The sequence below is a fragment of the Mus caroli genome, chromosome 1 (genome assembly GCF_900094665.2).
Source record: "Mus caroli chromosome 1, CAROLI_EIJ_v1.1, whole genome shotgun sequence".
Taxonomy (NCBI): Eukaryota; Metazoa; Chordata; class Mammalia; order Rodentia; family Muridae; genus Mus; species Mus caroli.
The window spans coordinates 146,122,009-146,138,263 of record NC_034570.1 but is presented as its reverse complement, the minus strand read 5'-3'; the positions used below and the strand labels follow the sequence as shown (position 1 = coordinate 146,138,263).

At 43.2% G+C, this 16,255-nt stretch overlaps 1 protein-coding gene across 1 annotated transcript in view; it reads left to right on the top strand.

Moving 5' to 3' along the window:
• The first annotated feature begins 9,478 nt into the window (after window positions 1-9,478).
• Xpr1 (xenotropic and polytropic retrovirus receptor 1) overlaps window positions 9,479-16,255 on the top strand; it is a 144,880-nt gene continuing 138,103 nt past the window's right edge. The window contains exon 1 of the mRNA XM_021176967.2: window positions 9,479-9,757. Within this exon, the coding sequence (XP_021032626.1) occupies window positions 9,689-9,757 (69 nt within the window). The 5' untranslated portion in view covers window positions 9,479-9,688. The remainder of the gene's footprint in view (window positions 9,758-16,255) is intronic.

Genomic DNA, 16,255 nt, shown 5'->3' with positions numbered 1-16,255 from the left:
CTCTGTAGCTTGCACAATCAAATGCTGCAGGGGCCCATTTCCACACTCATTGGATGCCACTGACTCTGAAGTTATTAAAACAGAACTCCTTGCTTTTGTAGATTTAATTAAAAAAAATACAAAAACGTGCAAAGAATAAGAGTTACTTGAAATTTCTAACCCAAAAGAAAGCCTTGTTCCTGTCTGTCTAGCCAAGCACAAAGATATTTATGGTTGGTTTTATGTTGAGAAAATTTATGTTTGCTCTCTTTCCTGAATAATCACTCCCCCAGCTCTACCCTGAATCATCCGTGTGTGTGTGTGTGTGTGTGTGTGTGTGTGTGTATTCTGTCATGCTGTTATTTCTTCTGTCTGAGAGAGTCTCTATTATTACACTCTAACCTGATGATCACCTTATTACTCTGCTCCTTTTTAAGGAAGCAGTTTTTGAAGCAATGATGAGTTCCCACCGTACTGACTTCCTCTCTCTCCTGCAGTCAGTCAGCCTGGGCCCCCAAGGACCGCCCTTAGAGTCGTCTCTTGTCTATCTGTACTCATTCCCCTGAGTCCACTGGAGACTCAGCCTCAAATACCATTTTTATCTAGTTAATTCAGGAGTGTGTATGGGTTCATATCTCCATCTAGGACTCACTTCTCTGCTGACCTCCAGACTCCAAGTTGCCTGTTGGACACGCCCACCTGGATGTCTGGCAAACATTCTCAGTATAGTATGGAATCCATGCGCTCTACCCTCTACCTCACACTTCCCCTTTCTGTGGCGTTTCCCAGCCCATCCTTCTAGTTCCTCATGCAAAAGACCTTGGAATCTTCCTGGATACCTCACTTTTTAAAAATTGTTTAATTTTAAAAAATTAGTTAATTTACTTTACATCCCAACCGCTTTCCCCCGTCCTTCCCATCTGCCCCTCCTTCCTTTCTCTGCAGGAAAAGATGCCCCCGCCCCTTAGGCGTTGATATCTCTCTAACCCACACCAACAAGTCTTATCTGCTCTGTCTCCAAAATATATTTCAGTTTTTCACCACTTCTCAACGCCTTCACTGTTTGCCTCCTGATCTCTCTTGGAGAGAGTGTTCATAATCTCTTCAATAGTGTATTTATAATCTCTCCATGTTGTTGGCTGACTTGTAACCCCTCAAAGGGATATGCTGAAATCCTACCTGAGAATATGATTGTATTTGGACTTAGGGCCTTTGCTAGTATAATCAAGTTAAGGTTTATAGGTCAAGGTGAGGTGAGCTCAGAGTGGGTTTGAATGGGTTCTAATGCAGTAAGACTGAGGTGTTTGTAAGAAGAGAAAGCAGAAGGGAGAGAGAATGTCCTGTGAAGCAAAGACCCAGGCAGGCAGAATATCATGTGATGAAGGAGGCAGAGAGGGACTGGCAAGCCAAGAACACCAAACATGTCTAGTATCAGAAGCTCAGGGAGGGTACAGCACAGATTTCCCACCGGTGACATTGAGGGAACACAGTCTTAGAGAAACCTTGGGATTTTGACTGCTAACCCCCAGAACTGTAGGATAAAATTCTGCTACACACTCACCCCCACTTTCTCCTTTTTTTTTTCTTTGTTTTTCAAATGACGGAAACAGATATGCCTTATCTGGTTGATGACATAAAAAAAAAAAAAAAAAAAAAAAAAAAAAAGAAAGACATTTCTCCTGAAAGCTCAACACAGACGCACCATATGACTCAAGAACTCTGCTGGAGGCAAACAGAAGTTTACAGGGGGTATGTGCGGACATCAACATCCACAGCAGCAGTCTGCACCATAGTTGAAGCATAGAACCAGCTGGAAGGAGCAGCAGCAGGTGGCGAGGTCAACTGTGCATGCAATGGGATATGGGCTGCCTTTAAAAAGAAAATGATGAAGTATACTACAACATGGGTAAACTATGGAAAGAACATGCTACGTGAAAACAAAAACAAAAACAAAAACCCAGCAACAATTGAAAAAAAAAAAAAGCCAAAACAAACCCCCAGACAGCTGGGAACTAGAAAAAGAATATTTTATGAAGTCAGAATGTACAACAGAAATTTCCCGGGGCTGGGGGAAGAAAAAAGAATGAAGAACTGTTGTTTGATAGACGGGCTTCAGTTTGAGCCTGGGAAAAAGCTCTGGCACTTAATTGGTGATGATGGCTGTGCATTGCTGTAAACCTTGGTAATGCCATCAATATGTCCTTGTGAACAAAATGGGGAACTTTGTTATGTACCACTGGTTTTAAGTGCATAGAAGCATTAAAAGAGAGGTTATTATGACATGTAAAGTTCCTCCCTCCCCAAAAGGTAAACAAATCAAAGGCCTGAGGGTCTCAATTTATTCCTCTTTAGCATAAGCAGTGCAGCTCCCTCCTCCCTGTCTGCACTACCATTTTCCGAGGACACTCTGATATCCTTGCTGTTCTCCCGACACACTGCATATTCTAGTCTCAGGACCTTGCCCTTTGCAGAATCCTCAGCTTTGAAGGCCATTCTCACCTCCCACAGCCATCTCCAGCCTCTATTCACATGGCTCTCACTCTGCCTTCACTCAAGTCTCAAACCAACCTTCAGGAAGGCCTTGCCTTACCACCCTATATAAAGTTATACAATATTCTTTCTCTCTTCCCCACCTCCGCCCCCGTCTTCTTTTTCCTCCATACATGTGAATTCCCAGGTAATCAGCTATACACTCCTCCATTCTGTTGGAAAACTCATCTTTCAGCAAGCTCCTGAATCGGGGACTTTCAGTCGCTGTCGTCGCCACTGTGCCGTATAGCGAGCCTGGTGGCTAACACTTGTTTAAGGAGGATTGTTGAATGGATGTTGAACAAAAGCCAATGTCATAAATGTCTTGAGTGTGTATGTGTGCTGTGCTGCAGATGAAAACTAGGGGGCCTGTCTTAGTTAGGGTTTCCATTGCTATGAAGAGTCACCAAGGCAACTGATATTAAGGAAACCCTTTAATTGGGGCTGGCTTACCGTTTCAGAGGTTCAGTCCATTATCATCACCGTGGGAAGCATGACAGTATCCAAGCAGGCATGGTGCTAGAGGAGCTGAGAGTTCTACGTCTTGCCTGGAAGGCAACCAGGAGAGACTGTCTTCCACAGGCAGCTAGGAGGAGGGTTTTTCTCCTCTACACTGGGCAGAGCTTGAGCATAGGACCTCAAAACCCATCTCCACGGTGACACACATCATTCTACAAGGTCTTACCTACTCCAACACTGCCACACCTCCTAATGGTGCCACTCTCTGGGCAAAGCAGATTCAAACCATCACGGGGCCTACGTATGCTAAGCAGGCTTTCTGTTACAGAGCTGTGCCCCATTCAGGAATGCTCTTTTGTAAGTTGCAAAATACCTTACAGCAACAAGAAAACACTCAAGTAGCTGGGAAGTTGGCTCAGGCTGTAAAGTGACTGCTGCTACATAAGTATGAGGACATGAGTTTGAACATCCAGCACCCATTTAAAAGCTCGGCCTTATAACCCCAGTGCTGGTTACCAGGAATTTATTGGTCAGGCAGCTTCGCCAAATGATTGAGCTCTAGGGTCAGGGAGAGACTTTGTCTCAAAAAAATAAGGTGAGGGACGATAGAGGAAGACAAATGGTGTCAACCTCTAGCCTAAATAGGCACACAGGCACACATACAAACATATAGGCATATATACCACACAGACAGTGAGGTATATCTAATTTCAATTGTGTTAAAATAAAAGTATTTCCAGAAATCACCACTGACTGATTACCTTGAAACTGTATTTGAAATTTCTAGCGTTTTTTTAAAATTAATTTTTGAGGTTTATTTTTACTTTATGTGTATGGGTGTTTGGCCTACATGTATGTCTGAGAAACACATGCATGCAGTGCTCAAAGACAGTGTTGGATCCCCTGGAGTTAGTTTTAGATGGCTGTGAGCTGCCATTTGGGAACAAGGAATTGAACCCAGGTTTCCTAGAAGACCAATCAGTGCTCTCAAGCCACTGAGCATCTCTCCAGCCCCAATGTGCTTTTATTTGTTTTTTTTTCTTTAAAGATTTTATTTATTTTATGTATATGAGTACATTATAGCTGTCTTCAAACACACCAGAAGAGGGCATCAGATCCCATTACAGATAGTTGTGAGCCACCATGTGGTTGCTGAGATTTGAACTCAGGACCTCTGGAAGAGCAGTCAGCACTCTTAACCTCTGAGCCAGCTCCCCAGTGTGCTTTTACTTTAGAAAGAGACGTAGGGAAAGAAGTTAATGCCCAGGCTCCATCCGTATGAATGTTTTTGAACTGGGCAAACTTTTAAGATGTGCAGTCTTTCAGGGAAATATTCAAATAACAAGCAACACTGTGTTTTCCTGTCATCTTAAAGGAGCTGCAGATCATTTAAAGCTCAAGGATCAAGATTCTGCTGAGTCTGTAAATCAGTTACATTTTAAAGCTGCACCGGGTCCTGCATGAGTGTGAATCTGGCCTGAACTTTGGACGTGATCTTTCCTCCCGTGATACCGTAGCTTGCTCAGCCGCAGCGGGAGGTGTGCCTTAGGGTTTGCTTTCTCAGCAGGTCAGTTCCTCTGCTTTCGGCTTGATCGCCAGTCTTGTTTTATTTTATTTTTTCAAGCCACAGTTGGGCTTTATATTTATCACACATAATTCTAAGGTTTAAAACAGTTACTTTGTGGGAAGTATAATTGTTCCCAAACTTAGAATTATGTGTGATAAATATAAAGGGTTCAGAGCCAGTACTTATGAATTTCTAAATAAATTGCTAGGTGGACTATTAAATCCTCACTCCTGGCCTCTCGACAACAGGTACACAGAATAAATACAAGATAGGACGGATGAAGGCTCTGCGTTTACTTAGCTTCCATCTAGACTTCACAATATCCTTTCCTTGAGGTTATTAATGACATTCGACTTGCTAAACCCAGAAGCTTAGAAGTCATACAGTTCAACGTCTCTGTGACATTTGGCTTATTGATCGGTGCCTCCTTTATGAAACCATCTTTTACAGCTGTCTTGACATCACTCATTGACCATTACTGTCTTGCTGCCCACTCTGGCCACATCTCAGCCTCCTTCCTCAACCCTTCTTCATCAGCATTACACAGGGATGGATGTTCCCTTGGCCTCTTTTCCCTTGAGATCTATATGCTTTATCTCTTGGCAGGCTTGGTGGACTTAATTTTCATTTAAGTGTGAACCACTTCCCAGTCTTCAGTCTCAACCTCTTAGAAGTGCTAGATTCAGATACTCAATTGGAGACTTCCAAATATCTAAGTCAGTGGTACTCCCAAACCCATTCTCTGCTTGCATTCCTCATCTCGGTGTATGGCAACGCCATCTTCCCCTGTCATTAGATTGAACTTTTGCATCCACAGACATATAATGTGATGCTGCTGGAGCTGGGTAGCAGGGGCTCAAATGCAGGCCTACCACTCTCTAGATGGGTGACTTCCTGTAAGATGTTTAACCTCTCTGCCTTCACTGGGCTCCAAAGTGAGGATAGCAACCACCTCCTACAGGTTCTCATGAGGATTAAATTTGCATCGGCAAGTGCTTAGACAAGTGCCAGTGCCTAGAAAGTGCGTGCCAATACACTGGCGCTCCACCAGGGCCCATCTTCATGCAAAGTGCTGCTAATGCAGACTCTCATTTAATCCTCAAAATAGTTTGAGGATCATCCTAATTGTCTAATTGTCTTTGGAGAATTGTGGAAACTGGGGCTTTGAAGGCTAAAGTACCTTGCTCAAGGCCCATATGGCTTGTAAACATGGGAGTTAGGAGTTTATTTCAGGTCCACTCCTAGAACCAGTGCTGGGAACATTTATATGCACTGTTTGCCCAGACCCAAGTTAGGCACTTACTAAAAATTCTTCAGGCGGGCATGGTGGCGCACACCTTTAATCCCAGCACTTGGGAGGCAGAGGCAGGCAAATTTCTGAGTACGAAGCCAGCCTGGTCTACAGAGTGAGTTCCAGGACAGCCAGGGCTACACAGAGAAACCCTGTCTCGAAAAACAACCAACCAACCCCCCCAAACAAAAACAAAAACAAAAATCTTCAGAGACTCCATGTTGGTGTCGTGATCATCTTTTCAATCCTTCAGGTTGTTTAGCCTGTCTTACTTTCACGGTTCCATCTCTTCTCCCTTCCTGTCTCCCTTCTCTTTCTTCTTTCCTTCCCTACTTTCCTTTTTCAATGATTACTGAATGTCCAAGTGCCAGGCACTGAGCTCAACTCTAGAAGACAAGGAAAGTGAGCAATTTGTCCTCTAAGAGCTCACTCGGGGTCTAATCGGCTCTTAAAGGCAAGGCAGTGAACAGAGAATGATCAGATCAGGGACTGGAGGGGACCTCACAGACAGTTTCAACCTTTTGGAGGCTATTTGGGTCAGAGAACGTTGTGACACTCTTAGCAGCCCTGGCATCTTGCTATATGCCCTTGAGGTCTCTGAGGTGTTCTTTTTCCGCCTGTCAGATCTTTGCCTGAGACCGGACTTCAGAAGCATCTCTGCGACATGCCATCTTTTACTTTCTCCTCAGCCAGAGATGCTTGTTTCCTTACAGCGTAGATCACATTTTAGGCCATCAGTCTGTTTGTGACTTTGACTAGACTGTGATTTCCTTCAAAGACAAGACAGTTTTATGTCATTTTGAACTGTCCTTCATTCCCAAAAGGCATGACTGGAATATTATAATGTTCACCCAGCAGAGTTTGGGTAAGAAAAGATTATATTCACAGGGGAAGTCTCTTTTTTTCTAGTTTTTCGAGACAGGGTTTCTCTGTATAGCCTTGGCTGCCCTGGAACTCACTTTGTAGACCAGGCTGGCTTCGAACTCAGAAATCCACCTGCCTCTGCCTCCCGAGTGCTGGGATTAAAGGCGTGTGCCACCACACCCAGCTTCACAGGGGAAGTCTTAAGCAAGGGGCCTGTCTAGTTTAGAGCAAAACTATTCAGATAATTCTTAAAGCCCTTGGCTTTATTCTCTACTGAGAGTAGGTGTTCAGCAAATGCCATTGAAGTATTTGTTGAAATATTTGTAATAATGTTAAGAATAAAGACATTTCTGCTGGACATGATGGTGTGTGCTTTTAATTCTAGCACGCAGGAGGCAGAGGTAGGGGAGGATGTCTGTTGAGTTAGAGGCCAGCCTGGCCTACAATAGAGAATTCTAGGCCAGCCAGGGCTACATAATAAGACCCTGTCCCATTTTTTTTTTTTTTCCTTATCCACATGTGTGGATAAATAAAGATTTTGTGTCTGGCTAGGCAGCTGGGCTTTGAGTCAGGCTGGAGAAAAACTAGGAATTATTGGTTTTAGAACTAGTACTAAGGATTTCATCTTTCCTTCAATCGGACCACAGTTCCTGAATCTTACATACAATTAAGGCATGGGAGGGCTGTGCTGTGGCAACAGTGTTCCCAGTGTCTAATGTTCCCTTTCGCCTGTGTTTCTCCCTGCCTGGCACTGTACTGTTTTAGAAGAGGGGACATTTTTTTTGATGGGCAGAGGATTACCAGGGTGAAGGAGACCTTCACCTTCTTTTCTTCTCTTTGGCTTTGCTTATCCTTTCTATCTTTTTAAAAGAGATGCACACTTATTATTTTTTAAAAAGATTTATTTATTTATCTTATGTATATGAGTACACTGTAGCTGTACATGTAGGTGGTTGTGAGCCATCGTGTGGTTGCTGGGAATTGAACTCAGGACCTCTGCTAGCTCTGAGGCCCCTCTCACTCCAGCCCAAAGATTTTATTTATTGTTATATTTATTGTTTTATATATATATAATATTATATATATTGTTATATATATAAGTACACTACAGCTGTCTTCAGACACACCAGAAGAGGGTGTCAGATCTCATTACAGATGGTTGTGAGCCACCATGTGGATGCCGGGATTTGAACTCAGGACCTACGGAAGAGCAGTCAGTTGTCTTAACCGCTGAGCCATCTTTCCAGGCCCCACTTATGATTTTTTTTTTTTTTTTTNGACAGGGTTTCTCTGTGTAGCCCTGGCTGTCCTGGCACTCACTTTGTAGACCAGGCTGGCCTCGAACTCAGAAATCCGCCTGCCTCTGCCTCCCTGTGCTGGGATTAAAGGCGTGCGCCACCACGCCTGGCTTCCCACTTATGATTTTAAATTAAGAATATATGTGTGAGTCTGTGTGTGGGTACTTGTATGTGAGTGCAGGTAGGTGTCCTTGGGTGCCACAAACATCCCCCGAGTTGGAGTTAGAGGTGGTTATGAGCTGCTTGCTGCTTGACATGGATTCTGGGAATGGAACTTAGGTCTGCTCTTCGGAGCCGTCTCTCCAGCCCCTGACGAGTCTTTCACCAGAGGCTGAGGCTTCTGTTCAAACATTTGCCAGAAAGATGTGCTTTTTCTGAGCAAGCCTCATACCCTGTCTTTCTCCTGAAGAAACATTCATAAAACCTTATTGGAAAGGGGAATTTAGAGGAAGGGAAGGAGGAAAAACATATGGCGTTTTGAGGTGTGTGTGTGTGTTGGGAAGTCAACAGGGATCTATATTGTCACAGGTACAATACTTCCCTACCAAACCTTTGAGTCTCATCAAAGTTGTAAGAGTTAAAGAGGATAAAGTGTCATGTAAGGAGTTTAGAACAGTGCTTGGTACAGGGACAAGAGTAGACACACTTAAAAAAAGAGTCAGCTACTATGTTATCCAGGGCTCCACCACTCAAGGTGAGACCTGGGCTTTTCCCTCAGATAAGTCCTTCAGGGCAGTCACTCTCACATGGAATATGGTACTTTGCTGCCTCTGTGGTATCTTTCTAGAGGTCAGCCTGGATACAGGACTGTCACACAGGGAGTGGATGAGGAGAGGATTCTCTTTCTTCTCAGCATTGTCTTCCTTCTCAATTTATTCTCTTTCTTCTCAGCATTGTCTTCCTTCTCAATTTTGTCCCCCCACCCCCCCACTCCCAGTCAGCTGTATCACAAAGTGTCAGTCCCGGTCTGTATCTAGATGTTTTGGCCTTTCTGGTAGCACTAGGACTAATTAGACAATTACATTGAGATACAGAAGCAGCACAAACTTTCTGGCACTGACATTTTAAATTGAAAGCAAGCATTTATTGAGCATCTAGAGCATGCAAATACAGTTCCCTTAAATACAATTGGCTCTTAACTATTTCAACTACTCAATTTGGACCACTGCTGATTTATCTTTAAGGGTTTTATGAAGAATCAATATTAAAATGGAAATAATATTTACACAGTTCTCTGCAAATATCAGCGTCTTGTGTGGATTATTGTTGCTCCAGTACCAATATTAATTGCAGTAGCAACATTGTTGTTTTTCCCAGGCAGAGTGTAGAAAGCAGCTGTAGGCAGCAGACCAGAGGCAGGCGGAAGAGGTCAGGGGAGGTGCCTTCCCACGTCCGGCCCAAAGGGGCGGAGCATGAAGGAAAGCCCCTGAGGCCACGCCCCACCCCCGCCCCCTCCGTCGGAGCGGCGTAGGCGGTTACCATGGCGATGACGTCTAGAGGGCGGGGCGGGGCGGGGCTATGGAGAGGAGGAGGAAGATGGCGGGAGGGCGGCTCTGAGGAGACCTCGGCGGCGGCGGAGGAGGAGAGAAGCGCAGCTTCGCGCAGCGCCGGGGCCCATGTGGGGAGGAGTCGGAGTCGCTGTTGCCGCCGCCGCCGCCTGTAGCTGCCAGAGCCGGGTGGGAGTGAGGGGGACGCGGCAGGATGAAGTTCGCCGAGCACCTCTCCGCGCACATCACTCCCGAGTGGAGGAAGCAGTACATCCAGTATGAGGTACCCGGGGCTGCTGGGGTTGGGGCGGGCTCGGAGGGGCTGTCATCTCCCTAGCCGCGACCTCCGCCGCTGCCTTGAGCTCCCCGGCCCGGGCGGACTTTGACCCACCGCCGCGGGGAGCCACTGCGGCATCCCCGGCGCTGCTGGCCCCCGGCGGCCAGGCCGTCCTTCCCCTCCCCCGCAGCCCTCTGCCGCCGGGGTAACGGATATGCAGGCGGCGGCGAGAGGAAGGGCACTGCCGGGCTGGGGCTGGGGACTGGTGGTGGGAGGCCAAGCCGCAGGTGCGACGGCGGCCCGGGGTCGCGGCGGTTCGGCGCCACCCCCTCCCCACTCACCCTGACCTCCGGTCCCCACCGCCAGAGATCACCCCCTCTGCCAAGGTTAGGTGCTTCTCGCTGCTCACCTCTTGCCAGAGAATCGAGCTCTTGCAAGATAAACCCCTCCAGCGATGCCTTCAGTCCACCCAGCCCCGTCGGCTTACCTCCACTTGCTCACTGTTGACAAAGGCTTTGTAACAGGATTGAAACTTGGTGAAATGTGTATCACCTAATGCAGTGGTTATAGTTTTCAAACGCTTTGAGCCAGTAGTTCTGTTTTGATAAGGAGACGGTTGTCTCTCGTCTTTGTACTGACTGCACGAACTATACAGAATAATCACATCTTTGGCTTTTCACTCTTCTCTGGTTTTGGAATGGAGGGAAGAGAAAGGAGGGAAGAGAATTATTTAAAATTTCAGGCTTTCTGCTAAGTTTTTGGTAGGGAGAAAAATCACTGTATTGTAAATACTGTACCTTCCTTGTGTATTACACGAGACATGTTCCTCATTTCAGTTTCTTCCTCTTGCACAGCTTTTGGAGGGTTTTTAAATACATATTTTAAGGAACCTTGCATCAATATTGGGAAAAGTAAAGACAGTGTAAACCACTCATATACTTAAAAGGTAGGATACCTGAAAGACTTTTATTTATTTATTTATTTATTTATTTATTTGAAGCTTGCAATAGGTTATTCTCAGAAGCTAGTAGTTCAGCTCCTGGAGAGAGAAAAGACAGCGGATCTGTAACCTCCAGGAATTCACATCTATGGTATGAGCGGGAACAAAGAGTATAAAATCAATAGGAACATGCACACACATACTAGCTAGGTTTTATGAATTAAAATATTTTGGATTTCCTTTTTTAACTTTTATATGAATTTAGTGATAGGATGTTTAGGCAACAGCAGTAAGTTCATTTATTCATGTAGCCTATGTAATAAGTGAAGACCAGGGAAAGGGATAGTTAGGTTAAACAGAATCTTGAAGATTGTAAAATAAGTTTGCTTGTAATATATTGTACTTAATGGCAGAAACGAATGGCTCATTACTAATACTCTTGTCAGTTTCTTTGTAACCTTCCTCTGCCGCATTCTGGAAGAAAAGGTCCTAACAGTTCAGGCTGTGGAGTTGTTGATTTATTGTTTGTAATAACATTCAGTCAGTTTTAAAGCCTTGGCTAGAATCCAGATGGTGGGTTCCACTGAAAGAAGGGCACTGGGTTTTCATCTTCTTCCTACCACTTTGAGCACGGCTGCCAGCTCTTCCCAGAGGTTAGTGCTGGAGCATGCTGGAGAGCTTATTACCATACATACAGTATGGGGTGCTTGCTTTTGGTCAGAGGAACCAGACTTGGATATTTCCCGTGATTCTAAGTATTTTAACATTTGACTATTTTATAGAATTAATGTGGACTATTTTGGACTAGAAGGGGAAGCCTGATATAGTTTAAAAATTCAATTAACCCTTGATTTGTAATGTCAGCTTTGTGGCTGGAGTATCCACGGTGACTCTGAGACTCCTCAATGTACACAGTCTATTTGGTTACTATTATTTCTAAATGGTTACTCTAGATTGGTCACAGTGGGACAGAATTCCTGTGCTTCTGAGTGACTGCATTATCTTTCTCGGACCAATTATAAATGACTTTTTGAAAAATTCATTTATTGTAGATAATTGAAATTTGATTCTACAGAGATTCCCCTACTATGTAGCTCCTACCTCAGTAATTTCATCGTTCCATAGGCAAGATGAAAAATAAGGGGCCTTTTTTCTTTGAAGTTGGAAGCATTAAAGACATTTGCATGGGATTGCAGTCTTTGTGTTGTGTATTATATCAAAGACTTGGTGCTATTCCTTTAAAAATAGCATTGAGGTATGAGTAAGAATTTTTAAGGTCTGGAAATGTTAGAATGTTAGCTCCTTTAAAACATCAGGGAAGAGACCCTGTCTCCCTCCTCCACCCCCACCCCACCCAAAAAAAAAAACAGGGATAAAAGGTATCTATATTTAAAAGTTAGCTTTTGCTAGGGGAAAAGACCTTAACTTAATTTTTTGTAATATGTATTTTTACATCGTTGAAAATGATGCTCTCTAAAACAGTTATCAGAACAGACTTGGATTTGTTTTTCAAGCCTTGGTGATGAAATTTTGATGTATTACCCTTATTTCAAGCCTAGGTTGCCTTCTAGTGCCCTGAGCCAGCATGCACTGTTCAGCTTCTTTGTTTATGTCAGTTTATTAAATATTACTTGAATCAGGAGGAGCTTCAGATAGGAACTGAGTATTTTGTTTATATCTATAATTCTATGCACCATTTAACTATATATAATAGTATGGATACTTGGCTGTAAGTGCAGGTTCTTGTGTATGTTAGCTGTGAGGCCCTGAAGAGAATGTTTTTGCTCTTCCTGCTTTCTTCTTTTTTTATTAAAAAAAAAAAAACAAAACATGAGGCCAAAGCCTTTTAAGGTCTATTTCCTAAGTGTTTGGCTTAACTTTTAATTCTTTTTTATTATTGGATTGCTGAGATTATTAATGATAGTAGCATATTAATATCCTGAAAATTATTAGACTTAAACTAGAAAAATGTGCATTCATAGGCAGAATAAGCACAAAAGACTAGAGAAACATGGAAAGCCCATACACAGGAGATCTAGGTGATGCTTTACAGTTTTACTGGGACTAAATACAAATGAGCAGAGACTATTGTTGTTTCTAATAACCCAAGTACAAATCTCAGTGTGGAAAATAGAACATCAACACGTCTTTCTAACAGTATTTTCAAGAAACGTGGAACCAATGGTTGTATAGTTTAGAGGTCTGTAATAGGTTAATCAAAATTAACCCAGGCCAGTTTCATTCAAACAGACTAGTATGATCAGTTACTATTTTACAGAATATTAGCAAAAGAGGCAAGGATGTTTGAAGCCTTTGATTGATGTGATTTTTCTCTGGAGGGTCCAGGACTAAGAATGACATTTTTCAGTGTGTACTGTAGAAGCCATAAGATGCTAAAACAATGAGCTCTCCAGAGTTCAGGAATTGAAAGGGAATTTAAAGATTATCTGCCTCCTTGCTTTATGTGAGAGAGAGAGAGAGAGAAAGAGGGAGGGAGGGAGGGAGGGAGGGAGAGAGCACACACACACACACACACACACACACACACACACACACACGGCTAGCTTCTTGAGCACTGTATGTTTTAATAATGGGAGCCAGGTCACATTAGCTGTGTGACTCCTCTGATGAAATAACTTCCTCCTCCTGGAGTTTCAGGCTGTTGATCTGCATGTAGTGTTGGAGAACTGAACACTGATGGATTCCGAGTAACCCTCATGTGATTTACCGTTCATCTACATTTCCATGCTTTGTTGTGGTTAAATTAAGTTTATGAAGAGAGAATTTAGGGAACTATTTTTAAATCCTAATATAAAATTAATGATTAAAAATCATCTTTTCAAAAACTTTAATGAAAAGCCAGGCATAGTGGCTCCCAGCACCAGGGAGGCAGAAGCAGGAGGATCTTTGTGAGTTGAGATCAGCCTGGTCTACATGGTGAGTTCTAGGACAGTCAGGGTTAAATAATAAGACCCTGTCTCAAAAACCCAAACCAAACCAAAACCATAAATAAGTAAATGAATTTGAATACATTAAAAAAACTAATTGTTTAAATTGAGATTTTGTTCTGTGCCTGGAAGAACCAGCGAAACTACGTTTCCATTGCTGGGGATTGAACCCAGGGCTTTGGGCATGCTAAGCAAGTCACCATACTGTTGAGCTACAACCCCAGCATAAGACTTATTTAACTTAAATAAACAAAAAGTCATGGTCATGATAGGAGCTGCACTTCCTTATTTCTCAGTAGGAGGAAGCATTGCCATAGTGTTGTTGTGATTCTCATTTCTAGACCCTCCCATGGGAAAACTTGTGTTGCAGGCTTCAGTGTCTCAAAGGTATTATGTTGATTAGTTAGGGTTCACATGCCTTGCTGGAACTTGTTTGAAATTTCCAGTTCAGCCACCCGATGGAGCACAAACTGCACTCTTCCTTTACAGGACTTCTGCAAAAGAAGTACAGTGTAGTGTATTTTAAATAGTGCTTGTAAATGATTGTTAGTGAGATGCCTGACATCTACAAATATGGTTTAAATGAGTGAATACAAGTTCTTATTGTTCTTTATTGTTTCTGTAAAGTGTGTTAGCGTAAATATCCTGGTAAGGTTATACTTGCCCATCCATTCCTGAGCTTGGCTTTGGATCAGCTTTTGGGTGAAGGACCAGATCATAAGAACCTAAGAATCTTATTTGACCTGGGGTGACCATGGAAAACCAGCCCTAGCTTCACTCCTCATTTGGAAAAAAGCATTTGAGAGACTGAGTTATACTAGCTGGAGGTTTCAGGTATATTTGAATTTTAGGTCCCAAACCAGTATACCTCAAACCCTATGGAGTAAGAGAGTAAAATTGTTAATTTTATGCAAATGAGAAGGAAGAAAAAGTTTTCCAAATGTATAGTAAATGGATTGGTGTAGTACTCTGTTAAGGAGGCTACCCACTTGTTTTAAATTCTGAGGGAGTCAGGGTTGTCAGGGAGTTGCTCACTCTTCATTGTTCACGGCCAGCGGTAGCAGTGAGGGCAGTCATGGGTGCCTAGGTTAATGGATGCTGTGTAAGTTTTAACTGATCAGCTCTTCACAAAGTAGATAAGACTTAAGACCCATATAGAGATGCTCTAACAGTAATAGCACTAACATAAGCACAGTGACAGTATGATGACGCAGCTGACATATCTAGAAACAGCCTTCAGCTAGACTACAGGTAAAGTAGCAGTACTGTTACAGCTGACAAAAAGGTCACAAATATTTCACAATTTTATTACCATAATCCTTTGAAGTCATGGTTTACATCCTCTGGCATTTGCAGTTAACACACATTTCAAGTATGCCTTGCTAAGTTCTGTTTTCAGTTTATATCCATCACAATTAAGTTCAAATTTTAAACAGTCCTGAACCTTGCTAGGCCTTTGAAATACTATGATAAATTATTAGATAAAAAATACTCGTACAGGAAAGATTTATAGAAAAGCCTTATTTATTGAAGGAGGCCTATACTACTAAAAGAACTTAGATCAGAAATAAGGAGCTAGAAGTCATAAGGTACAGCTCCATCATTGAGTATTCATAGTGAATAAATGTGTGTGTGTGTGTGTGTGTGTGTGTGTATGGTGTAGTCATGTGTATGTACAGGTCTGCATCCACTTATGTGTACTCGAGTTTAGAAGCCAGAGGGTGGCATCAGCTATCTCCTCTGTCCATCTCCGTCTTATTTATTTTTGAGATAGTTCTAGAATATGGCTCTGGCTGGTCTAGAACTCCGAGATCTACCCACCTCTCTGCCTCCAGAGTGCTGGAATTAAAGGCATTTATTTATTTGTTTAGTCTTTCTTTGTAATCCAGGATGTACTGGAACTCACTCTATAGACCAGGCCGGCCTCAAATGCAGAGATCCGCCTGCCTCCACCTTTGCCTCTGCCTCCTGAGTGCTGGGAGTAAAGGTGTGCACCATCACACACAGCACCATCTTTTGTTTTGAAGACAGGTCTCTCACTGGACCTGGACCTTGTGGATTTGGCTAGACTGGCTGGCCAGAAAGCCCCAAGGAACCAGCTGCTTTCATTGCCCCTGTCCTGGAGTTACAGATGCATATTGTCATACCGGGCTTTTACATGAATGCTGGGGATCCAAATCCAGGTCTTCATGATTGTGCAGTGAGCTCTTATCTTCTGAGCCATGCCTCCAGCCCTTAGCCGCAGCAAGTGGCCTTTTGAAGATAGAAAGGTGGGATTGTAGTCCCTCCTTACTCTCCCCATCTCTCCTTTCTTCTTATTCCTCCACTCTCCCTTTCCAGGGAGAATTTCATGTGTTCTAGGCTGACCTTGACTCCCTATGTTGTCAAGGATGATATTGAACGTCTGATTCTCCTGCCTCTACTTCTCAAGTGGTGGGATTATAGGCGTGAGCTACCACTCCCAGTTTATACTTTACTAGAAATTGAGCCCAAGGTTTTTCATGTGTGCTAGATAAAGTTTCATGGATTAGGGATTGAGCTGTATTCCTAATCTCAGAAAGTGTGCTTTAGAGGGATTTTTTATTATTATTATTCCTTAGAACAAGGGTTTTCTTT